Source organism: Triturus cristatus, chromosome 8 (genome assembly GCF_964204655.1).
Source record: "Triturus cristatus chromosome 8, aTriCri1.1, whole genome shotgun sequence".
In the NCBI taxonomy this organism is placed as follows: Eukaryota; Metazoa; Chordata; class Amphibia; order Caudata; family Salamandridae; genus Triturus; species Triturus cristatus.
Genome location: NC_140591.1, coordinates 734502404 through 734529678, shown reverse-complemented (window position 1 = coordinate 734529678; position 27275 = coordinate 734502404). Strand labels below are relative to the sequence as shown.

At 45.0% G+C, this 27275-nt stretch overlaps 1 protein-coding gene across 1 annotated transcript in view; it reads left to right on the top strand.

The window, feature by feature from the left end:
- GPR143 (G protein-coupled receptor 143) overlaps window positions 1-23486 on the top strand; it is a 350633-nt gene extending 327147 nt beyond the window's left edge. The window contains exon 9 of the mRNA XM_085622133.1: window positions 22840-23486. Coding sequence (XP_085478259.1) covers window positions 22840-22955 — 116 coding nt within the window. The 3' untranslated portion in view covers window positions 22956-23486. The remainder of the gene's footprint in view (window positions 1-22839) is intronic.
- Window positions 23487-27275: the final 3789 nt, after the last annotated feature.

Genomic DNA, 27275 nt, shown 5'->3' with positions numbered 1-27275 from the left:
TCCTCCCGCTGTCTGTTGTGTTCCCCGCCCTCCTCCCACCCTCTTCTTGTTGTTGCGCTGCTGTGCAACATGTCTAAATAAAATTGGCAAAGCCAATAGATCTCACATAGGTGAAACCTATTGGCTTTGCCAATGCTTGTCTTATTACTGTCCCGTTCCTTCGACCTCCCCCTCTCCCGCTGTTATTCATCTTGCCCACCCTCAGTTGCCTGAAGAAAAAAAAAGAACTATTATATAGTCAGTGCTGGCTGCGTCATATCGCTTTTTTTCCTCACTTTACTTTTAGCCATGCTGCTCAGCCATGTTGCTGTAAACAATCGTTTCAAAGCCAATAGCTCTCACATAGGTGAGACCTATTGGCTTTGCCAGCGTTTGTTTAACATTTACTGACCCACTGCCCTTCCACCCCATGGCAATATTTCTTTTTACGATCATATAGGCTAGATTTATAAATCTATACAATTGCATACAGTGTTTAGTCCTGTGCATGTATCACACCAGACACAACTCAGTCCTAAGCCTTATCCTTCTTTCATTCACTTCCTGTAAGAGTGTTATGTTATGTTATGTTATGATGCATTTGTATCGTGCACAGATACTCAGGAGTGTCCAGGCGCGGGCGGTGGGCGTGAAAGCAGAATCTGAGATTAATAGACTAAGTTAAAAAGTAAGGTCTTTAATTGCTTCTTGAACAACCTAGTGTCCTGAATATTCCGTAACTCCAAAGGGAGGGAGTTCCAAGCTTCTGCTGCTTTAACAGAAAGAGAGCTTCTCCCCAAGCGAGTCCTGTGGAAGCGAGGAACCACTGCCAGTCGCTGCACAGCAGAGCGCAAACTTCTGCGTGGGACATAGAAGGCAAAGCACCTCCTAAGATAGACCGGCCCTGACCCATATAGGGCGCTATGAGTGTGACTATTAATACCCTAAAACTTCAGATCTCTGTGCAGTCTTGTACCATATGATAACATATGCCTGTTCACAACCTCACCTAGGGCACACATCTGAGGCTCCACAGTAAATATAGGCCAATCTTGTGGGTGCCAGATAGTTTAATGCAGAAGCAGAACAGGAGGAAGGGCCTTCTCCCACATTGCAGCCAAAACCTGGAACGAGCTCCTGTCAGCATCAGACGCATCCTAACCTGCACATCTTCAGGAAGGACCTCAAGACCTTGCTCTTCGACTGAGCTGCCTACCCCCTGCCCCCCCCCCCTCCCCCCAGCGCCTTGAGACCCTCACTGGTGAGTAGCGCGCTTTATAAACCCCTGATTGATTGATTGAAATTTGAACCTAGGATTTTTAGATACTTTTTTGGTATATTGCACTGCTTGTTACCATTCTATGTCAGTGACTTTATTTCTTATTCTGCCTTCAACTCATCCTCAGTGCAGAGGTGTGTGGACAGAATGCAGAGCCAATCTCAGATTGCAGCATAATCACTACATGACTACATGCCCCTACTGACAAAGGTTTAGCAAGTATCTCCGATTGGATGCATTGAGATTCTTCCTCAACTCACATCAGGCAATATGCTTGTATCAAAGCATTGTAGGTCATACACTGTCCAGTGTAATCTTCCCTTTCAGAATCAAGCGTACGAATCTTGCCCTCCCGGGTATAGATTCCTCACCGATGCAACCCAGCCCCTACTCAAGGCCACCTCCCTGAACCTTGTGAAACATTACAGGGGTAGCTCTGGGATTCATAACATTCACATGTATATTTTCTTAAATACACCTCCCAGCAATGTCTCTCAATTTTCAATGCTTTGGGTAAGCCTTGTGCAATTATGTGTCTCCAAATAATACCTACTTGATTGTTTGATGCCCAATGGACACCTTAATCTCATGAATGAATGAGAATGAATGAATGAGAAGATATATTAGGCGCGAAACACATTGCCGGAGGCGTATTGACGCTGGTTGCCTAAAGGAAGGTGGATATTAATCTTCTATTTCAGATAAAAAGTCACAGGAAGGAGGATTTTAGACTACTGTTTCTGGTTAAAAAGCCAGGTTTTTAAGGACTTCTTGAACGTAGCAAGGGATGGGGTTTTGTTGAGATCTATTGGCATACTATTCCACAAAAGAGCTGAGGACCTGAAAAAGCTTTTACCACCCAATGTGGGCTTCCTGAAAAGTAGGTGCTACCAGGTTTTTAGTGAAGACGGAGCGAAGTGTCCTGTTGGGGGTTTACCATCTCAGCTTTTCCTAAAATAGAGAGGCCCATGACCATGAAGAGCCTTTTTGGTCATACATAGAGACATAGGGCTACATTCACAAGGAGCTATCGCTGAATTAACGGCACTTTATCGCAGCCAAAGTCGTGATAAATTTACCCCCCCATTCACAAGCTGGTGCTAACAGCCCACAGCACCAGTTTACCCGCGATAGCAGCAGCAGAAAACATCGCCACAGAGGATCCCCGCAACTATCGCTAAAGAGATGCACAGTAGGCGTTCCCGTGCCAAAAGCCGTGACAACACCACACCTCAACATTCTCAACGACCAGACACATCGGCGATATGAACACAAAACCGGCGATAAGGCGCGTTAGCACCAGGAAATCTACACCTGCTCTGACCTGGTGTTAAGTCAGACGGTAGCCAGCACCACAAAAGGGAGACCAGGCAATGGCTACATCGGAAGTGCAACAGATGCCATGGAGCCACACATCATGCGGCCCGGACACCCAAGAGGGCCACAACACCCACTGACACAACCCCCCGGACCACCCCTCTCTGGCACCCCCCAACAAAAGCTAGAAGACTAGAGAGGGGGAGAGAGAGAGAGAAGAAGAGAGGGGGAGAGAGAGCGAGAGAGAAGAAGAGAGGGGGAGAGAGAGGGAGAAGAAGGGAGGGGGAGAGAGAGAGAATAAGAGAGGGGGAGAGAGTGAGAGAGAAGAAGAGAGGGGGAGAGAGAGAGAGAGAGAAGAAGAGAGAGAGCAGTCCCTGCGCACCTCGGCCACACAGCTCACATGCTGCCACCGGTGTGTTTCCAACCACTTGCCGGCATGTAGTGCAGTCCATTAGGTCACACATCTGAGTCAGAGCCGTCATCTGAAACAGAGTCCAGATACATGACTGGCACAGTACTCACACTCGCACAAGACAACAGTGCCTGCCCGCCCATGCAAACCCAGGCAGAGGCATCACAAAGGCACCCGCCAACCACGGAGCATGCCCGCCCCTGCACACCCAGGCCTCACTGCTCACCTTCCACCACTGGCGTGTAGACTGGATGCCCCACCACGTGCCGCTGCAAGCCACAAACCCGGGGCCCGCGGACATGGCACCCTCCACACCATGCAGCCACGCTCCGCAGGCCACCAGGTCTCACGTGTGTTGCTGGGTATTGAATACTCCATGGCTGAGGACATACCAGTCCACCCTGCAATATCGCAGGCTGCACACCTGCTCAGTTTTGCTTTGTTCAGCATTACGTACATCATTTGTGTGTCTTTTGCACACCCGATCAGCCCAATGGGTGCCACTAAGTCTGTGACCCGGAAGCGAGGCCACGTGGCTTTAGGCCCGTGCTGCCCGCTGGCTCTGGCCTACATTGCGGTCCAGCAGGGCTCACGAAACCTGAGTTGCCTGGACCGCCAGGACGGGGCATCATCGCAGGGTGCCCATCCGCTCAGCAGCTTAACCTCTTCAGCGCGGCGCGGATTTCCGCGCCACGCTGAAGATTCCGTGCGCGGGCGGGGCCATGACGGAATGGTTCCGTCATGCGCACAGCGCAACCGACGTGCATGACGGAACCGTCCCGTCATGCGCGTCGAAGGGGTTAAGGTGCCACTGACTCAGTGCACCCAAAGTCACCGTCCCGTGGCGGAGTGCCTGTGCCTGCCGCAATGCGCCAGATGCGACTAACCCTGTGCAACCTCAGTCAGTGCCGCGTGGTGGTTGGCCCGTGCCGTATGCAGGCCTGGGTTGCCACTAACCCTGTGCAACCCCAGTCAGCGCCACGTGGTGGTCGGCCTGTGCCGTACGCAGGCCTGGGATCCCACTAACCCTGTGCGCAACAAACCTCTTGTGCCCTTTATGATTGGGAACCATGGCTTCCGTCGTCCAGTCACCACGGGCAGAGGAGAATATGACGTCGTCGGCCCCTTATGTTGTCGGAGTCACATGACCTGTGACGCCTGTGCCGGATGGGTGTGGTGTGCGTGCAAACCTGCCCTCAGGGAGTGGCTGTGACATGCTGACAACTAGACCAGTGACCTGCAAACCACCAGCGAGTACGCCTGTGAGTGGTAGCAATGAGGGCCCCCCTCGGGGCGTAAGCAGAGTGGTCTGGCCTGCCGTACACTGGACCAGCGCAGGGCTTACCACAATGACACATGGGCTCTGGGCATGGTTCAGTCCATGTCCGGACAAGGAAGTGAGTGATGCGTGTGTCCCAGTTGTAGTGTCCACGGGACCCGGTACACAAAATGCAATGTAGCTCCCTCTGACTGGCATCCCACAGGATGCGCATCATTGAGGCAAGGGAAATCACTGTCACTACATTCATCCACACATGCATACATGACTGATGATAGACATGACACAGCAGTGCGTCTATGGATGTTTATTGCACATCCAGTGCAGTTATGCAGCTGAAGCGATTCAGGGCAATGGCCAGCACACTACACAATATGGGCCCGTGGAGGGCCAGCCAGAGTCCATCCGAGGATGACAAGTCCTGCTGAAGGGAAGGGTACAGTCACAGCCCGGTCGCCGTGTCATTGGGCATCAATCCGGAAGTGTCAGTCCATGTCGCTGTCCAAGGTGAGTGCATCGGAGAGTATCGTGGGTCAGTGGAAGGTCATGAGGCCAGTGCGGGACCAAGCAGACACTGGACAGGTGGCGGTGATGAATGCTAGTGCCTGGTCCTTCTGACCACAGTCCCATCCACGTTCTTGTCCCCGAGTGTGTGCCCTGCCCCACCTGTGGGTGTTGCAGAACCGGCTGCCGCACTGTGTGCCACTGACACATCAGGGGCCTGAGTGGATCCGGCTGCCGCACTGTGTGCCACTGACACATCAGGGGCCTGAGTGGATCCGGCTGCCGCACTGGGTGCCACTGACACATCAGGGGCCTGAGTGGATCCGGCTGCCGCACTGGGTGCCACTGACACATCAGGGGCCTGAGTGGATCTGGCTGCTGCACTGGGAGGCACTGACACACCAGGGGGCGGGGATGTGGATGGTGTGGGCGCAGCAGCATTCATCAGCGCCACACCTTGTGGCGGCAGTGCCATGGTGGAGGTCTGTAGGGCATGATAGATCCCAGCTACATTTTGATGATGTGCAGAGGTGGCTGCCATCCTTTCCGCCTCCATCTGCACCATGTCCTCCATGAGCCTCAGTATGTGTGCCAGCTCACATCTGGCATCGCTGGAGCCACTCTGAGTGGACAGGTGTTCTTCTCTCTGCGTCATGTCTCCAGCAATGTCAGTCAGGGCTCGTTGGAGACCATGGGAGGGACATAGACACCCAAGGATGGCGTCCAGTTTGGCAGCCATGATGCCGAAGCCCACCCGCACCTGCTCAGCCATCTCCATCTGGCACTCCAGCACACGGCGTTGGAAGGCCATGTGTTGTTTCTGGAGGTTTTGGGAGGGTGCCGGGGCTGTGGGTGCCTCCTGCTGGGTGGTTTGGGTGGTGGGTGGGGTCTCATCGATGTAGCTGGGCTGCCCTGAGCCTGGAGGTGAGTGGCGGATGAGGTCAATGATGTCTTGGATGGTTTGGGCGTCGATGCTGGCGTTGTCCTCCTCGTCATCCGTGAAGAGTGGCTGGGACTGCTCAGCATGAGGTGTTGACGGTGCCCCTGCGATGTGAAGGGGAGATGGTGTATTACAATGTGTCCACATGTGTGTAGACGCATGGCACAGGTTGACATTCAGCCAGCTTGGCATTGTACATTGTGACAGTCTGTACATCTGGGCGATGACCCAGAGTCATTGTGGGTGTGCACTGTGCTCCGCTTGATTGTGCATGTGTGCCATTGTGCCCATTTCCACCCATCCCCCCCAGTATCTGGTGGTCACTCACCCTGTTGCGGTTGTGTTGTGTCCTGTGGAGCAGTGTCCGGTCTCCTGACTCCGGCCACAGTCTCCACAATGATGACTGTCGACACCAGCTCCTCCATGTCATCCAGCTCCAGCTGTGGCGCTTGGTCCCCACCTCCAGTCTGCGTTGCTGCCTTCTGGTTGGTGGAGAGTTTCTCCTTGGTCTTCCGCTTGATGTCATTCCATTGCCTCTTGACCTCGTCTATTGTCCTCTTGTGCTCTCCGACGGCATTCACCTTGTCAACGATGTCCCGCCATATTGCAGTTTTGGGGCCCAGTGACCCGTGAAGAAGAGTTGTTGATGGTGACTATGATCCTGCTCGCCTGCGGACTGAAGTTCATCTTCCTCGTCTTCTTGTCCTTGCCCTTCCCTGTCCCTGAGGTCACAGGCTGGACGTCCGGGGTACTTGTGAGGTTGTGCTCATCCTCTGCGCCTGCTCCGGCTGCCTCCATGGTGCTTGGGTGTAGATCAGTTTGTGTGTGGGTGTTTTTTCTGCTTTTATAGAGATTTTTCCCACCTGCCAAGTGTTTGTTGCAGGCCTGGCGCTGCTTATCGTTGATTTCCTCATTGCGCTTTCGCCCATCGCAGGTTTTTTGGTGTTGTGGTTTGTGTTTTTATCTCCATCGAAGTGATTTTATCGCAGACATTGTCCGCGGTTTCGGCAGACTATCACATGCTACCGCCTTGTTGTAAATCCCACGTTGTCACAGGGTTATTTTCCTGCAATGGGCTGCGATATAGAAAGTTGCGTTACGCTACTCTTGCGGTAGTTATCACATGTTCTTGTGAATATACCCCTTAAAGGCAATACGTTGTCTGATCGGTAGCCAGTGCAGTTTCTTGATAGCTTCTCTAGCTAACTGGAACTTAGGGATTTTTAACAAAAAACGTACTGCAGCATTTTGCAGCATCTGATGTTTCTTCAGTGAGCTAGACAGGAGATTAGAGTAGAGACTCTTACAATAGTCAAATCTCACCAGTACCAGCAAGATGGTGACTGTCTTAACAAGTTCAAAATGTAGATATTTTTCAATCTTTTTAACCAGTTTTAAGGAGTAAAACGATTTTGACGTCACGTTTTTGACTTGCTCTTTGACCTTCAGTTTGCAGTCTATCAGAATCCCCAGATTGTTGACGGTTGGGACGGAGGAAGGGAGTGGACCCATTTGGGAAGACCACCATAATGGTGACCAGATAGATGGATTGTTTCCAAATATTATCACCTCAGTTTTAGATTAATTAAGTTTCAAACAATTTCTGTCTATCCATTTGCTAACTTCATTCATGTAGTTTCTAAAGGCATCAACGGAGTTGGCCTCATTCTTAGAAAGTGATCATTGTTTCACTTGGCTACATTCCCTATCTGACAGCACTGCTTCACACCCTCCGGCCTGACATGAGGTATTGAGCCATTCTCCATCAGACTGTACTATCTTTCATGCAGTAGCTACACAAGGCAATTAGTTGGCATTCACCACGTCCAGGTTTTCTAGTCCATAAACCATTCGACACTCACTTTTGATAGCTTCTGCCTCGCACCCACCTTATTGTGGTCAACTTCTGTTCACTCTTTAATAGCACAGCCTAAGTAATTCATGGCGAGATAAACCTACATTGAAATCTTGGCATAAAGACCGCGCGTATAGCCTTACTGGCCCCCCCCATAGGTATAAACGATCTGAAGTATAAGAATCAGCTTGTCCTTTTAACTATGCAATTCAACTGATTATAGCCCTTATTCACTGTCTTACTTTATCTCTCTCCCTCTTCTTTCTCCAAATGTTGTATTTTCCCTCTTCTTGATTTAGTAATCACAGGCAATTGTTTTCAGGCATCCTATCTATAATGTCCTGATGATGATCCTACATCTCTTTGTAATGGATCGAAACGCCATCGACAAGTTGTCAACCTTATACACAGTGATTTTTATGTTATATTATGTGTAAAGGTGACCTTTCTGCAATTGTTGTTTGTTTTATTGTGATTACCCGATACAGACAACTACATGCTGCCTGAGCCTTTTCTGTTTTCCCTTGTTTTGTGAGTTCATGGATACAGGCTTGTTTCCCAACGTAATTAATTCACATGTTTTGCTTATTTCATTTATTTGCATATTAAATTGCTCTTATCCGGCTGGATAGCGGCTAAAATATGGTACCGATTGGGGCTATATTGATTTTTTTTCTACTCTTTGCTTACTCAGGGACCACTGTCTCTCAAAATCATTCTTAGAATGTGACACCACCATTTGGGTGTCATCTGCATAAGATGGTAGGGATAGCCCAAAGGATTTTATAAGCACGACTAGTGGGGTCACGTAAAGATTAAACATTGTGGGGCTCAGTGATGAGCTTTGTGGAACTTCCCATGGCAGGAAGTATGGTCTTGACTTACACTCTCCCAATTTTACCATTTGTTACATATTGACAAATACAGATTGTAGTGGAGCATTGCCAGAGCCCTCGATTCCCAGCCCCACATGCGGTCAATCAGCACGGCATGATTTACCTTATTGAAGGCCGCCGATAGGGCTTGTAGGACAAGAGCAGAGTTACCCCCATGTCCCAAGGTTGCTCTGATCTCCTATGTTGCCAATACCAAAGCAGAGTTTGTACTATGACCCTAACTGAACCCAAATTGGATGTCATCCAGAAGATGATTATTTTCAATAAAGTAGGCAAGCTGTTCATTTATCACCTTCTCTACCAGTTTGGCAGGATAGGGAAGTCTAAAGATGGGTTGGTAGTTTTTTAGGTTCAGTGCATTGAGATTGGCTTTTTTTAAACTGGTAGGGCTGAGGCTGATTTCCAGTAGGAAGGTAATACCCTGGCCTTAAACATAGCGGCAAAATGATCTTAGATCTGAAGTGCTACTGGTTCACATGCCATGTGCATAATCCTTGGTGGGCTTGGGTCATGAGGGAAACCAGATTTAATTTTGGGAATGAGCGTCCTCAGTTGTTCCACTGTTGGGGCTTCAAATGTCTTAAGGGCTGGGCAATCTGGTGCTAGGTTAGGAGACTGAGTTATATGATTGGATTAGGTTGCTAGCTGAAAATTGATTAAAAATTGTTGCAACTTTGTCTTGAAAGAAGGAAGCCATTGAGTCATAAAACTGTTGGTTGTTTGCAGCTGAATTACTAGTTGATGGTATAGTCAATTTTTTGATGGTATAAAAAAAGGGTTTTATTTGAGTCATTCGCTAATCTAATTTGTGCTTAAAAGAATTATACTTTTACAGCCGTCATCAATTTTTTGTGTTTGGCCAGCCCAGTTTTTGTAAATAATCTTCTCTGAGGTTTCATAGCTGTCGTGCCACTTTCGATCATGCCTATGGCATATTTGTCTAGAGGATCTAAGGGTATCATTATACCATAGTTGTGAAATTCTTTTCTTAGTTATATCTTTTTTTTTTTAAAGGGGCAGCGCTATCTAGGGCGCTTACAATCCAGTCATTATAGTTCTCCACCATCTGCTCTACACAGTCCATGGCTTTAGGCAGTGTCTCCATTGTCATGTCCTTTAGGCTAGTCCTGTCATGTATACCCCTATTTACATACATTGTGCTATCCACACAACAATAACGATTTGAAACAGGTGACCTTTTAAGTAGTAGCTTGCTCCTATCTCTTCGACACCAGGTTCTTAGTATTCTATCATAATCCCTGTACCTGACATACATAAACAGGTCCCCAGGCACGGCATAATTATTCTGTATAAGAGTCACCCCTTTTTTTCATCCTTGGCCAACAGCCCGCTGTGCATGATCGCATTTGTTTGGAAAAACATTTATGTTTGTTTTCAAAACATTCATGATTGTTTTGAAAACATATCGATTCTAGAAGAAACCCTGGAGTGACCACTCTAGTGTATAAGACACTTATTTCCCCCTGCAAATTAGAGGAGAATTCTTTCCAAGCTGACACGGGGTCCTGCATGCTGAATCTTCGACACGCAGTGGTCTGACATCCCTTGCGGGGTGTCATCCTCTAAGTAGAGATGGGGTCCTTCATTCTCAACCATCAGGTGAGGGAAATGGTTCTTCCCTAGGGGTTTCTTGGCTACATACGTATATATACGCATATGCATGCTACACATACAGATCTAGGCTAGGTACATTTAGGCAAATTACTTAGGGCGCTCATTTTAGGACTATGCAAGTGCTACTGTTTTTATCAGAACTACTTATGTTCATCTTATTAGCACCATGGTAGAAATGTATCTACTATTACTATATTGGTACTTGCAATCTCTTTTGTATGCTTCTGTCTCCTGATTGTCGCAGCAAATATATTTTACATAAGACTGACGCTGGACCAATAAATACTGATTGAAACGCCCTAATCGATATCCTGTGTATTTTCTGAGAATAATTGAGTACAAGTGACTGAGCAAGAAGTACTGTACTGTTTTCCACGATCCCCGAGAAATCAGGGTTGTCATGTTCAGTGGTTGCCAGAAACTACCTGAACCACTCAAAGATACGGGGGTGGTAGTGGCAGTGGCAAGCTAGCTGGTCAAATGGCTGACATATCCTGTGGGGGTGTCCCGAAGCGGTTTGGGACACCAAGCCCTCAGTTTAGGTCATCCAAAACGCACATGTCCTGGGGATTACTAGGAACTACACAACACCATGATTGCTGAATTGTATTCTGAAGGTTGAATTTTCTGCCAGTCTCTGCAGAATGAATTGTGGTGAACTGATGCTCTCATCAGTTTTCCCTGAATCTGGATCTGACAGTTAACCGGGAAGAGTTCCGTCCAGATTAAAGGCAGGGTTATCGGATCATTTAAATGGGGATGATTAGAAAATGCATAGAACCATTGGTTTTCAGAGAGAGTCCAGAATACACCAGAGTGTCTATCAGGCTTCCTAAATCCAGATTCGATTTCTCTTCCAGAGGGAAGTTGAAATCTCCTAATATTGTAGAATTGGAATTTAAAATAGTTGTCTTAAGAGGAGTATTGAGCTGGTCAAGGAAACTAGATCTGGATCCTGGGGGACAGTACACTGTTAAATGATTGCATTTTTGTGAGCTCAATATTGAACTGTAAGACTTCAAAGCCAGTACTAGAAAATGTGGTTAAAGTTTCTTAAAGGTGGTCACGATAGATTACTTCTAGCCCTTTAACTTTTTTTTCTCTCTATCTAACTGAAAAATGTCATAGCCAGGGGAAACCGCTGCTATTATCTCTGGGCCAGAACATTAGTCAGCCCATGTTTCTGCCACAAGAAGTATATCTGTGGTATGGTCTATCGGTAGTGATCCAGCGGGTTACCAGACTCAGGTACTCAAATACCATATACTCACCTGGGCCCAAAAACACACACACACACACACACACACGTCCACATAGGCTAGTAAATACCGCTGGGAGTCAATTTTTTTATTTTTCTTTAAGATTAGTTACCTGTCATATTTAACCAATCTTTCACTGATCAAAAAGTTCTTTCCTCTGGTCAATGGACCTATTAGTTGGAACTAGTTGATGGTGAACTGACATAAATTGATATTACCTATTTGGTTTGAAATAACCACAGACTCGGGAAAGATTTTAAATGTTTATCTAGTTACTTTTTAATGAGAGCCAACATCAAATACAGTACGAACTCCGTTTCTCCAAGGAAGGAAAAGTCAATTAAGCCAATTTATCAGTCATCTATTAAACAAGACTTTCAAATACAGTACTCAGAAAGGAGAGGATAGAGAGAGCAATACAATGACATACTACACAGAAGTATATTTACCTATGATGGTATGAAAACCAACCCCTTGGCCAAGGAGCTGGAAGGGTCCCCTGGGATAGAACAGGTGACAAAGGCTTCAGGACAGGATTCAGGGCAGGATAGATGACCTCTTCTAGATCCGACGTCTGCATCGCACCCCTCTCTGACACTATCTTCCTCCTCAATTCTACCGTGATCTTCTAATTCTTTGCCTTATTTCCCTCCTTGATTCTTCTGCGATCTTCTAATTAATTATGTTTAGGCTCTAAGTTCTGCAATTCGATTCTCCTTCAGCATTTGTTCAGCTCTCGGACAGCATCCCGGTCTCTCAGCATTCTGGTCTTGCTGCGATAACTAACTAACTAAACTACCTCAATGATACCTTTCTATGCTCATGTACCACCCATAAATGTTTCAACTTTATGAAACTCCTAATTCTGATTGGACAGGCAAGGGGGCATGATCATCACACCATGCTAATAATTTTCTTTGGTTCTTTGTTTAATATTCCTGCCCCTTAATTCTTATTCCCAAGCTTTATTTCCCACCCGTATTCACATCTTTATCAGACAAATGTATACATTTCATGTTCGTTTCCATTCAGCTTTCAGGATGTCCATCAGGTTCCCAGGCCATGTAGCAATGGTGGCCTTGGACGGGTTTCAAGTACTACATCACGGCTTCTTGTCTTGTCATTACTGCGCCTGCGTGAGGGGTCACGTGCTGCACAAACTTTAGCATTGCTCCGAGGCCCAAATACAAACTAGTAGTGAGGACAAAAGAAAACATATTAAATTCATATAAAATTCAAAATAAAATGCTTTCACTGTATACCACTTATCTCTACTCTAACCCCATTTACTTATAATTAGGGCTCCCAGTTTTATGGTATTTATTTTTTGGCCATTTCCGTCTGTATTTATTCATATTTCTTTTTTGGCCATTTTATATGTATTTATCCATATTTATTTTGTGTATAAATGAAGTTATAAAACTGTACATTTCCATATTTTTTAACTGATAAACGCGCACTCATACTTTGATGTCTGTTGTGTTTTAGCTATTTAAGCTGCCATATATTACATGACAATACATCCACTGGTAAATACTAGCATTATACCATAAGTGTATATTGACATATGGCGTTATTTAAATGTAATCCTGTTTTCGAATTTCCCATGCTGTGCATCTGCTCAGCTGCTGGCCTATAATTCATGAAAGACAGCACGGAAAGTCCCTTAAAAGATGCCCAATTTTCTGTATTAATCCACTTTTAAAAATAAATGCAGACAGAAAACACACTGTTCTCTGTCTGTATTTATCTGTAAAAATCCGTAAAAACGGAAAACAGGGAGCCTTACTTATAATAGCTCTCCCCACATTAGCATTTAGTAAATAGCATGTTTTAGTTTCGGCAAAGCAGATGCCTAGCATGTGAGTTTCCAAGCGGCCATTTTAAAAGCGTTTGCTCAGGTGCAGGAAATTCCCTCCAAGCAAAGACTTGTCATACTGCGTAGATGCAGTTGACGCATGCGCAATACAGTTTCAAGCGTTAGCAGCCATTTTAAGTTTCACTCGGGTTACTTGTAAGTAAACACATAAACAAGCGTCATTCTAGCTGAAATATGGAATGTGGTGTATATTAGTTTACACAAAACTTCAATTAATATAATGTTACGAGTTATATGAGAGGATTGCTTCCGAGCAAGTCTCTTTTATACGAGTCCTTGCTCCATCAGTAGCAATTCATGAAATTCAGATGGTGCTTAACTAAAGATCTTGTGTTCAGCAATGAACAGTTAGATTTTGAGAGAGCCTTTGCTGTTTGTACTAGGATATGCTAACTTTGTGGTCTGTGTGTTCTCAGGGAGATACGGTGAACACCAGCTGATTTTGCTTATTTGACATAGAGTTGGTGTAGATTCAGGTAAAGCGGAAGGGCACCATCTAGTGCAATGAGGGGACTTACCAGGAGAGATTAAAGCCAGCAACGCTTCTCAAGAGTATGTTAGTTTATGAGCCTGGTCTGGGTGAAACAGCCAGGAGGACAGGCGCAGACGGGCTTGCCTTTCAAGCCCTTCATTAGAGGGGAGTGGCAAGTGCCGCAAGTGGTGTGGTGGAGTACGAAAAAACAGGTTGGGGAAACATAAATTCTAAACTGAGGTCCAGCAACCTCTGCCCTCAAGCACAGGCTCCCCTGTGCAGGAAGATTACTGGCAAAGTAATAATTAACAATGAAGCATAAACTGATTGAAACTTCCTAAAAAGGGACAAGCCCTTCTGCAAAGATGGCGCTACCTATGGAGCCAGGCAACTCCTATAAGAGGCACCTATGTGCCGTACAAAGAAATTAATAAGCACCAATCTTGTTGCATCCCCCACCACATCTGAGTTTGTATCCATACATTTCATCAGCCATACTAACTGTGCTGCCAGGTGTAAGCCTACAATTATGTATATGTAGGCTACCTTGTTCCAGTGGGCACATGAGTTTATTTCAAGCCACGGAGGCTAACATTATGTATACATCCTTTATTGCCCTACTCACAGCAGCAACAACTGAAAAAACTTAGAACTTTGAACATTCCAGAAATCTGTTGAGATGTATGAAAACCCACATTTAATAATTATAGGCAGTGCCAGAAAATAGTATAAAAATATGTGCAAGAGCAGCATCTTAGTGACTACCCACACCAAAAGGGGGTCATCATGATGGATCTGGACTCACTATTATTTAAAAGTATCTAGCTGCCATTTAGGAGGCACACTGATGTCAGAGGAGTTGAATTGGTGAAAGCACTTTCGACAATGGGAAAAGAAGTGATTTATCCCAGTTTATCTTGAGCCCCAAGATTTCATCAAACTTCCCCAGCTCGGTCATTACATCAAGAAAACTGCTAATTTGGTAATTAACGAACAGGAGGGTGATATCATATGTACATTCCATGAAAGATACACACCCCAATCCCGAGCCCTTCTGCACATCAGACAGGCCATTGGCTCCATGGCTAGCTCAAAGATCAGCGGGTCGAGGGGGCACCCCTGTATAGTGCCCCTTCTAATTTGCTGCTGCTCTGAATAGATGTCTCCTGTACAAATCCTAGCAGTCGGCTTGTGACATAAAAGTTCAATTGATTTAAGTATACCTTTGCCCAGACCCATGTTCTTCAAAACTTCAAATAGGTATTCCCAGAGTAAGGTATCAAACTCCTTCTCAATGTTTAAGTAGGGAGCTGCAAGACATCTTTGCTCTCTCAGGGCTCCATCTAGGACATGGAAATGGCACCTCAGATCAATGTGGGTATGGGCCCGGGGATAAACCCACTTTGGTCTGAATGAACCAACTTCTGCACCAAATAAAGTAATGTGTTCACTATCATTTTCAGTAATGGTTTATACTCTGTATTAAGAAGGGTTAAAATTCTATAGGGCTTGATGTCCGATGGGTCACTGCCAGTTTTAAGGAGGACAACAATGATAGTCTCTCTAATCGACCAAGGCAGCTCCCCTCTCTCCATCGTCCCTTCATGCATACTTAATAACCTGGGAGACAGCTTTGAGTTTAGGTCACATAACACTCAGGGGGGCAGACCATCGGCTCCATGGTTCGTGCCTCTGACCAGCTGGATAATAACAGTACCAAGGGCCCAATTAGGATGGTGGTGTACAGCCACTGACAACCCATTGGTGGTAGTCCACCTTCATCGGACCCATCACATTTGCCCGCAATATTACAATGGCAGGCGGATGTGTGGTGGTTGGAAAGACTGACCGAAATGCATTCGACGGGCTCCTTGAGCCCACCGGTGCGGCCGAGGGGATCCATAGGGATTACGATGTCCCTTTCTGCCCGCCTGTTCATGGCGGGTAACCCGTATGCGCACTTTGGGAGTGGAGTGCACGTAGCAGTCCTCCTCCCCCCTCCCATGCCTAAGCCCTGCCCCTCCCAACATAGCTGGCAGACCTGGCAAATGTAAAATAAAACGATGCAAGAGCATCATTTTAGTTTACATTTGATGGCTCTGAGCCAGGCAGTGGGATGACGCTGCTCCACCATTACGGAGGAGCCGCCACTGATTTCAGCCCTGGTAATATACAGCATTTGGTCATCAGGCTGTAGATTCATGTTTGAATAACCAGGTGATAAGGACAACATGCCACTCTGATTTAACCTGGTGCCTGGTGCTTCTTGTTGATACCCCTTAAACTTTTCAAGCACAGCAATGGGTCATGAAAACAATGCCAACCCTGATGCTTTGATACAATTAGCATATAGTTTGAAGATAAAGTGGTAGGGAACAATCCTACTGTACTCTGTTATCATCACTATAGCAAGCGTGATGATCTATATGTGCATCATGTACCCATGGTGCAAGCAGCAGGATCATTATTTTCACATATGTGATTTATTGGGCATGGTCTTCTGCTGCTGTACCTACACAGGCACTACAGTTTTAGATCGAAGCCCACTCTGCCACCAGCTTAGTCAATGATCTTAGAGCAATGTTTGAGCATATATAGACAGCCACAGAAGGATTTCGGCCTATTTCCAGGGCAAAGAACCATAAAATACTTTCTGCAGTGGTGCAGTGGGTTTTTCCAACGATATTACACCTTCATACTGGCTGCAGTTCAAGCATCCTATTGAAGATGTAATTTTCTATGACCCAAAAGCTAGGGGATTTTAGCTGAGCCCACAGATATGCCCATGTTGGGTTGCACGAGACACTAGGGGACAGATTTACAAGCTCCTTGCGCTGCCAGTGCATCATTTTTTGTGATGCACCGGCAGCGCATTTTTCGTCCCCATATTTACCTGTCCTTGTAAATACGGCCCCTTTACACGCAGCACTTTGCGTGAAAGGGGCATTCCAAGAGTGATGCCGTGGGTGTTTCCACGCAACACCCATGGAACCAGACACATTTCCAGATTTACAAGAAATCGTAAATGTGAAAATGTGTCTGAATGCTACGCCTTCTCAGGGAAGACGTAGGGAGGCGCAACGAGGAGAAATGTATTAATTTCTCCTCGTTTTGATTGTCTTTCTATGCGTGCTGCATTCTGCAGCACATGTAGAACAAGGAAATGACCTCTAAGGATTTTTTATGTACAGGAAGATGTCCCTTCCTGTACATAAACAATCCTTTAAATCAATGACGTTTTGCAAGTTCTATGTGTGCTAATACTGCACACATAGAAGTTGTAAAACGCCATTTCCGATTGTTTATGTGCAGGAAGGGAACCCTTCCTGCACATAAACAATCATCCCCGTGACGCAGGCATCCTTGCACCATGGTGCAAGGGTGCCTGCATTGGTCCATGGCAGCAGTTTGTGTGCCAGCGCAGGGGGAAGCACAGAGATGCAACATATTGTTGTAAATATATGTTGCAAAACTAACGCAGTGCGGCACAGCAAAATGACGTGCTGCACCACGCTGCGTTAGTTTATTGTAAATCTGCCCCATGAAATATGACTCCTGTGTTGAACTAGGATCTGTAAAACTGTGAATGTTTCAATTTACCCTTACATTTTCCCTTTTGAAATTTCAAAGTTAATTGGCTTCATAAAGCTATTAAAATACCTTTTTCAGATACTATGTTTCATTTTACTAAGCCTAAAGAAGGATACTTAAGTGCTAAAAAGTTGAAATATTGAGGGGGCGGAGCAGGTTGAGCTCCCTTTCTCTGAGCTTGGTGCAGCTTCATGTCTGGGGCGCGGAACAACTCCTTGGCACTCAAGAGAAAGTTTGAGCTGGACCAGGATGTAAAAGATTGATGGTGCCTCTATAGGTCTTAAATTGGTGTTTACTGGACTTTCTCTGGTGCTAAAATCTGAGCTAGCAAAATGCCACTGATCGTGGCTCCTGAGGCTAAGATTGAAACTGTGCAATTCAGTTGGTCTATAACCTTCCAAATTTAAGGAACTCTGTGAGGTGATACAGCCTGCTCTGTCTACTACTACTACAGGCCTACAATGCTCCAGTGCAGAAAAGACTTCAAGACCTGGCTCTTCAGAAGAGCCCAACGGAGCCACACTCCCCCCTTCCTCCCCCACTAGCACCTAACGGTTGAGTAGCTGTGCCTTAAAAACCCCTGAGTGATTGATTGACACATCCATTCCCACAGCATCCAAACAGCGTGGGAGAGGCATCACTCCTGAGGCTATACAGGGTTCCTGCGCCCAAATCAGAGATGCTTGAGAATTGCCCTCAAGGAGCGTCTGGCTGTGGGGATTGTGAGAGGAGGAGATTTTGGCCCTGCAAAATTCACAGAGGGGGTGGTGGGAGGAAGACCTTGACTGTCAACAGAGTGGTTCTTGGTGACATATTCCTATAGACTGTTGCTCCTCTGACTTTTCCTTCAGTGCTGTGTTGTTATCTGCTGTTTGACCCCGGCGTTTTACATTGGCTGTACACTGAGTGGATGTTAATGAGGAGCCCCTTGTAAACTGTTGCTTCTTTCACTGCTCTGTGTACAGTGCTGTCGTGTTATCTGCAGTCCCATGATACCTCTCATGGCAATTAAACTTAGAATAGAATCACAAAAGGGATTTTTTCATTTACAGTCTAGCCATCGTCTAGCCTCAGTGGCACAGGAAGATACCACCCTGTATGAGCTTTTGAAGGATCTGTAAAATACCTCCAGTGGCATAACATGGCAGATCTCAAAAGTGTAGAGTATGAATGAAGAGCTAAAAACTAAAGTGGAGACCAAGAAGAAGCAAGTACAGGAGTTCAAATCGAGGACATTACAATGGCAAAACTAAGGCCATGTATTTTATTTCTCATTTTTCAAGAACTATAGGCTATTTTCAGTCACAGAACTTGAACAGGAAGTGGTGAGGTTGGTTAATATGGCCAGACTTGCAAAAATCAGGGATCTGGGGGTTCCACCATTGATAGAGGATGAGAATGCTTGCTTCATGCCAGAGTGAAGATGTTCTAGCTGGTGACCCTGATGTGGTATATGGAACACCAAAGAGGAGTCCAACTTCCTATAAGAGGGCCTGGATAAAAGACCGAGCATCCAGGGCCTCTCCTGAAGGCTATGTCGAGCGAGGGCTCCCCTCGCTCAAGTACATTGATACTTTGAACACAGTGTGGACATAAACTTTGCAACTAAAAAGCTCTTTGTAGTTAAAACATTAAAGTTGAGTCCCTGAGACTGTGTCTTTTTTGGGAACAGTGTGCACGATGTCACAATGGAAATTTATCAGAAAGTCCAAATTTTGATCACACTTTTTGATAGCAGTACTATCAGGATTTGCAAAAAATATCTTCCAATATGCAGGGCTGGCTTCTGAAACTTCAGTCCGCATCTTCCAGTTGTGGGGCAAGAGGTTTCCCTCAATGCCATTTCTAGATCCACCTTAAAATCCAATTTCCAGCTGGTCCACTGGAATTTTGTTCAGGCAAGCAACAGCTTCTTATGCCTTGGGACCTTCTACGCACTATAGTCTCAACTCAAAATACCCAGTGGGGCAAACAGGGTGTCCTTGTAGTAGGGATTTCTCCCGTTTTAGCACGCTGAGTTAGCAGTGGACTGGCATCTCCAGTCTTGGAGAAAAATATTAGAAACAGACGTCCAGACAGAGCAGGTTAGAATTCACACCATTAAATTCTGGCAAGCTGGCAGCAATTTGTTGGAGGGTTTATTACCCTCCTCTTCAGGTCAAGGCAGATTTTACCTTCAGACCAGGTTAAGAGTAGTATTTTAAAGGTTACCCTAGTCAGCTATTGAAATTTCCGATTCCTGGTTTTTAGCAAAGTGACCCACTTCCTGTCCTGAGTGGCACACAACAACCCAAGAACTCGGTGCACCAAAATTCCAAATTAGTCAATCCTGTGTCAGCTGCTCAAAAGTCTCTCCTGCCTTCCAACTTAATCAATACACTCCCAGTTCAGCACCATTAACTTTAAAGGAAATCCTTCTACCCTCAGCCATCACTTGAACAATGCTTCCTGAAGAGCCTGGCTCCACTGAGTATTTTTCGTATGGGATGATGTGGAGGCTCTCCATAAATATACCAGCATTGTAGACTCAAGAGTGTAGTTCCCTTAACTCCCTCTACACAAGATGTGACTAATAGCAGTATAGTTGTGATTTTTTGAGTGCATAGTTGCACCTATGAGTGCTACCTACTGGCATCTACATCTAATTGTGGTTGTGATGCATGCAGCAGACATAACTTCTTGGACTTTATTAGTTTATTAATGTTTGTGAACATTATGTGCATAATTTATTATAGTTTTGACACTCCAGATGCCCTTGTTGTTTGGATTACCCATTGCTGATTCTGAATATTGTTTTATGAGTTTTTGTTTTATGACGGAAGCGGGAGAGGCCAGAAAAGACAGCCTCTTTCTCGACTTACTCTCCCTCTACCTTTTTTTCCCCAGGTCTGTCTTCAGAGAATACACATTTTGTTCTACTATAGCATCTCTTGGGAGTGTATACCAGTTCTTCTGCAAGTTAGCAGAGACCATTGCATTGCATTCTAGAGAGAGAATCATCACTGACTCCTCTGTGGAGACTGAAGTGCTCCAAAGCCTAGCTGCTTGATTTTGATCTTGTGTGAATGAGCTAACACTAACTGGCTGAGTAATGCTGCCCAGCTTCCTGAACTTGAGGATATCACCTGAAGCTTTCCTCCTCCTCACTGAACACTTTCTGGTCTTGGATCTGCATGACCCCTGCTGCTGTTGGGTCAGTGAAACCAGGTTGTGGAGATGGGTATTGTCTCTTGTCTGTAAGAACATCATAAGTCAGGACAAGGAGTTCAGAGATATGGAAACAGCATATAGAAACTCTTTCAACTCCTCACCAGAAACTGCAGTGAAGTTCAGGGGAGGTGAATGGCGACTCTCACTGGTGTAACCACTTCTCTCATTGCATAGAATGTTGTTATTTTTTCGCTATTTGATCCTCTCTTCGCAGTTGTCCAGTATCAAATTTACTAGGTAGGTAGCCAAATCAAGACCAGTGTGGTCTGAATGGAACCCTTTGTGCCTGTGGCTCCTCTTCTGTTTCTGTGCACCAGAAGTGGTCTAACACTTGCCACTCTAACATAAAAATATTTGAAATAATGTTTTTGAGTTAAATAAATGTTGTTACTTTTCCCTACACATCACAATAGGTGGCTCTGCAGTCATGCAAGAGAGCTATGTATGGTAAAGAATAGGGGAAAAGAAAATAGTTTGTTTAGCTCCAAATAATTATTTATATTAAAATTGATGTATGGGGTCTGTTGTAAAAGTGGACTAAAATACATTAGATTGCCTTCTGTATGGTCGAGTATGGATTAAAGGTTCATTAGTTAGATGCGATCCAAGAGAAACTTTCTTTTAAAGACACTTATTGAATAAGGTACCCCTTATCTTGGTGAGTGGGGCCACTCTCTCTTTTTTTTCAAATAGCTCCAAATAATAACAACAACAATAATAATTTTAATAATATTTTAAGGGATGAAGTACCCCCTACTATAAGGGTACTGCAAGTCACCAAGACGTTCCATAACCATATAGAGGAACAAAGCCGAATACCGAGTTTCTTTATAAGGTTATGAAACTCTGAAGTCCCAGGAAGCACTCATCACTTTCATGGTGAATATATTTATAGGAATGCTAAGGAAAATGCTGTTGCATGACAATATATAAAGGTCATTAATTTTGAAGTACAAAAATGTTGAATTCACTGCTTAGCCTACCATAACATTGTCAAAGTATGTGCATATATACTGTTCTTAACTCATCATCTACCTACACTTTGCTTACCATGCAATGTTGTGTTTAGATTGGTAGATAGATTTAACCAGCAGGTAATCGCAGGTTTTAGCGTCATCCTGAGACAAGAGATTGGCATGTGCAGGTGAGTCTGCTACGCATGCTTGAGAATTTTGCCAGAGAGGTAGAAGAACTGAGGTGCACCTTAGTGAGAGAATGTGAAGCTAGCTGCACCTTTGTTTAATCGATGCTTAAGCCATAGTGTGTACAATAGCGTATTGTAGATGTCGGATCTCATCCCTAGTGGGGAGACAGGACACTAAAAGATGGAGGGGGGTAGCGCATCACTGTTATCCTCTACTTAGATTACAGCCCTGTATTATGTTCCCATTGAACAGCATATTATTTGTTTCTGCTGTGAGATTAAAGTACTTTCTTGTACATAAAAGATATGCATTCGGAATAACACTATATTACACTGTCTGTTGGGTGGACGTTGAGCTCTGAGCTCTAGTCGCCTGCAGTATCTCATTGAGAAGTCTAGGACTGCCACCCCCCCCCCCCCCCCCCACTATCCTGAGAGTCAGGTGCGGAATAGGATGTAGGGGGCCAGCTTGTAGAGCCACAGTAGTATGTACCCCACGACAGCAGAGGCAAATGATCACATGTGGGGCCAACCTTCACATGTGGGGCCAAGTAACTAGCCTCTCTGTCATGAGCCCCGCCCACGCCAAATGTGGTCTGACTGGTGGGGTGATTTGTAAGTACTCATTCATGTTTTTGTCTCTTTTAACCTTCCACCGGAGGGGGCTGATCACATTTTTCGAATATCCTCAGAAGTCCGCTTACAGTGATCTCTACTATCAAAATGTTGCCATTTTACGTATTCCTCGTGTTCTTTGAAGTTTTGCTCTCTGGTTTGTGTTTTTTTTAATCCCTATCATGAGTTTTGTAAAACGTTCAAGCATTGCCTACCCTTGTAATTACACACATTTTTTTTTCTCACCAAAAAGCAAATTCCTTACATTCTTGGAAACATGAATGCATTTAGAGTCGAGTGTGAACCACTGTCACCTGCTTAATTCTAAACCACGAGTCCTCTTGTGACTTCACATTCCGAGATTATTTTCTGACAGCCTCTGCTTTGATCATGCCTGCATAGTTCTGGAGGGCATCCACAAAACCTCCACACTTGAAATGATTGTTCAAAATAGTATTTTTTTTAAAACATGGAAAAATGACGCCATTCAACAAGGCGGAGTGCCAGAACGAGTCTGGAATCTTAATCTGCTTGGACGGAATTGACGATATATATATTTTTTTATCTTTCTAGTTTCTGAAACGAGCACGGCTGAAGTTCACGCTTCCGGCGAGATTCCCACCTCACAGGACATTAATGGCGTCGATGAGACTGTGCCTGAGGTCGACAAAGAAGACCTGGTGAGATGAGGTACCTCCAACGTTACGCAACGCGAGGTGCCGCGTGGCAGCCGACCACCATCTGTAATGACCTGGACTGTTCTGATTGGATGTCTGTCCCTCCAGTTTAAACCACCTGACATTGTGCCTTGAGACGGTTTTTTTTTTCTTCTGATGTGCTACTTGGAGTTTATATTGGACCAGCTGGATCTATGAGTATTAATGAAGCATGGGGACTGCAAGTGTCATTTCTGGACAGAGGATTCATGCTAGAGAATGTAAACACAATGCTCGTTCTTCCACCCATTCTGTAGAAATGTCAAGTTTTTTTGTCGTTACAGTGGCAGCCATATTCGGGTGTGCATGCAGTACCGTACTTTAGAATGCATGCCTACTCTTTGGATAGACTGCCCGATGAAGTATTTGTGGGCTGTTTCTGGGTTCCTAGTTGAGAAATGAGTTATTACATTTTGACAGATTTTGACATATTCGTAACATTCCTACTTGAATGAAATAATTGTGTTTGTATTGTAATTTCTAATAACATCCCATATTTTCATAGTCTCTGTTACTACATTTTTTGTTCCTATGCCCCATGCCACTAACTCCATGTGGAGCGGCTCAACAGTGGTTACCGAAGAGCTCTTCTTATATTTTATTGGTTTATATGTATGATCACAGTACTTTGAAATGCCTAGTAGTGTCACTGGCTGCCAATTATCAGTACCGGGGTGAACACCAAATCATTCCTATCAACACCCCTTGAGGCAGCAACTTGAATGAGGGGGGCTTGTGGCTTACATGGTTTGACCTAGCAGCCCATTGTGCAGCCTAGTGGGAAAATGCTTGGGTGGCAAACTGGATAACTCTGCCCTCCCAATCAATTTTATCAGGAGTTTAGAAACATAGGGACATATTTACAAAATATGTTGGAATGCAGAGCTACGTCAAATTTGGCAATGCCACGCGCTGACATTTTTTAAACGCCGGGATGCGCTGTATTCACAAGAAAACGGTGCACCCCTGTGTTTACCCTAGCACTGGCGCAAAAAACGCTCACTAGTGCACACCCTGCTGCCATGTTGCAAGGGTGCCTGTGCTGCAGGGGCAATTGTTTATGTGCAAGAAGGCACATCTTCCTGCACATAAACAATCAATAATGGCGATTTGCTCTTTCTATGTGTGAAATTAATAGTGATTCCTCGTATCACCATGCTTATACCAAGTATTCCCTGGTGTACGTTTTTGGCGGTGCCTCAGCCTTGCAAATCTGGGGCTGCTCAAAAAGCAATGGGTGTTGCGGTGGAATGCCCACAGCAACACCCATTGCACACCCCTTTGCCGCAGAGGACTGCAGCGGAAAAGGGCATATTTACAAGGTGAGGTTAAGCCACGTGTAAGTGGCTTAGCTCCACCTTGTAAATATAGGAAATGGCACTATTCCACAGTGGCAAATGGGGCTTGTAAATATGCCCCATAGGGTTAGATGGCCTATCAAGGACTGCACCAGCATCATACTTTCCCAAATCCTTCCCTATCATCTGCATCATTTCATCTCCTTCATTGGGTCATTTCATGAAAATCTGCTTGCACACCTAGGTGTAACTTAGGTATTCAAACAAAAGCATTTAAAAGAGTAAATGTTCATCCTTATCCCTGAATGAGGAATAGTGATGTTTTGCCCCCATTATTGGATTTACCAAGATGGCTGGAATTTGCATGTGGCTAAATCTACTCACAGGGTCGGGTTATAAATGACCTGGGATGGGTACTAATGAAAAATCTGTCGAATACTAAAAAAAAAAACGCTTCTGGGTATTCACTAGCCTTTTACAGGTAGTTTCCCACTCAACGCTTGGTAGGGGATTTACTCCTTTCAGAAGGGATTACTGGAGACGGTTTACCAATATGTCACGCAATACAACACAGCAGCCATAGGTGCTGTGCTGCTTTGTGCGAGAAGAAGCAAGATGGACAGTGTGATAACTACTAGGATATGGTGCAACTCCTTTCACAAGTGCTGGCGTACTTTCAGCTGCATTGCACCACAGACACATTCTCACACCATAGTGCAAAAGTGTGTGTATGATATATAGCATAGGTTTTGTACTGGAATGGTGCCCTTCTAGTGAAAAATGCTATGCTCAGACATGCTTTAAAAGTTTTCCCACTTTGTTGTACTATTTGGCGCAAAGTCCTGTCTATCATCGATAGTAGGTAGAGCATTGCCTGAAAAATAATGGGTGGTAGCCTGTCCACTGTCATGTACCATCCAAGGGATGCCCCCCACACCCCGAGGCAAGGTATCACAAAGCTCGACATTCCATTACTTAAGGCACCTTTCCAGTATAAAAAAAAGTTTTGCACTGAAAACCTAACTCTAGAACAATACATTGCACCAGTTTGCGTTACCTTTCGTGCCCACACTGGCACAAAGTGTTCATTAATTGGACCTATCTTTGAGAAGAGAGTGGATGCCTCCACAAGTTGATAGCTGTGTAAAAGAAAGGACTGCTCCAAAGAGAATGACAATGAGAATAAATATTTTTTCTTATTGGGGAGATCAAAAAATAAAGGTATTCAGCAAACATGCATGCAGCAATTTATTATTGCTATATTTCTGTATGCCTATGTGTCTAGGACGTGATTACTTCTGCGAAGCTGTGACAGCTGCGAGGAATGTCTGGAAAGAGGATATGTTAGTAAGTTGTGCACATTTTTAATATTTCTACTGGGAATTTCATGACTCAGCTACTTTGTATTAGAGTTAGATCTTACTTTTGCACTGACACTCCTCCCTGGGGTCATCTGTTTTATTTTACATTATTCAATATTTTTCTTGTCTCAGTCAGTGTTGCAGGGAAACATATAGTTCCCTTATTGCACATTGGCTGATCAGCATGTCCACAGAGGGATATAGATTTCTATAGACATCAGTGGTGACCTATTGTCACATCACTTGCCTACACATTTTACTTAAGAAGCACCCTGCAATTCACAGTTCGCCAGCCAGGTCCAACTCTGATTTATCTCTTCTGCTCCATAATCACTCATTAACAAGGTGCCGACCCTGGGTGTAAACCCTCGTTGGTTGGCAGTCATGAAATTACCCACTGGATCACTCTGCGTTCCATATCTGTAGCCTGTCAAATCCTACTTACCCCATGACTATCAATTTCCCTGTTCAATGGAAGCCACAAGCAAGAACACCAAGGCTTGTATGTTGCTTTAGTGTCTTCTGCACTGTAGTGTACCACCAAAGTGCTATAGCTGGGTTGCAAGGTCTTGTGCCTCTGGGTCCACCAGTGCAAGGGTTTGAATCTCACTAATGGTCAATTTATCCTAAGGTGGCAAAGTAACAAGGATTTGCATTAGTAATGTTACTTTTACTTGGACAAACAAATGCTCAATTTGAGCCCCTTTTTTCCATTACTGTCCCAAAATTACAAATCTTCCCCCTCCCCTCACCCTCTTTTGCTCAAGTAGGTCAAATAAGGGCAAAGCCTTATTTTCAATTATTAATGTCTTCTTTTTTTCTAGAGCTCAAATGTACCCTTGGGGGCCATAACTGAGCACTAGTCTGGGAGGAGGGTGCTATACAGATAGTAAAATAGGTTGAATGATGGAGATTTGTTTTTATTTTGATGTGAGCTAAGTTCTCAAATCTGGTAGACAGTGCTGGTGCAGATCGATAGACATAAAGGCTGAGTATGAGCTCCCTCTAATGAAATGCTGGGTAAAGTTAGTATAGTTGAAACTCCCTTTATTAGGTGTAATAAGAAGCTAGATATTATATTTTACAAACGCTGGAAAACGGCAAAGTCAGGCCTTTGATTCACAAGCTCTGCCTCAGGTTTGCTGCAGCAGGTGAAGGGATGAGTGGCTGTTATGGCGCGCCCTGGCACTGGGGATTTAAACACCTCAGTCTCATTCAGCAGCCTTTGACCCAAGCCTACAGTCGCCCAGGTTCTGTATACAGGATGTCTACAGGTAATTAGGGACCTTGCCAAATGAGGGTGGCATCCTTATATGTGGCCTTCAAGGGCCAACATTCTCAGCACAATACAGGTTGGCAGCTTTAGGATTCTGCTCAACTCTATATGTTGGGAGCTGTATCAAGGCTAGGCATTCATCTAGTTCATGTTGATCTTTGCTGGGCCTATAGAGTGGAGGACTGCTGTGAGAGAGTGAGTAATGAAGAATGAGTGGCCTATATTCGTGATTAAGAGGGCAGCTTTGTATGAAAATCAGCAAGACGAAGAAAGGATCAAAGCATAGTAGAGTGATTGAGTGTTCCATCTGTCTTTTTGAAGGGACATGTGAGAGAGGAACAGAAGCTCCACAGTTCTC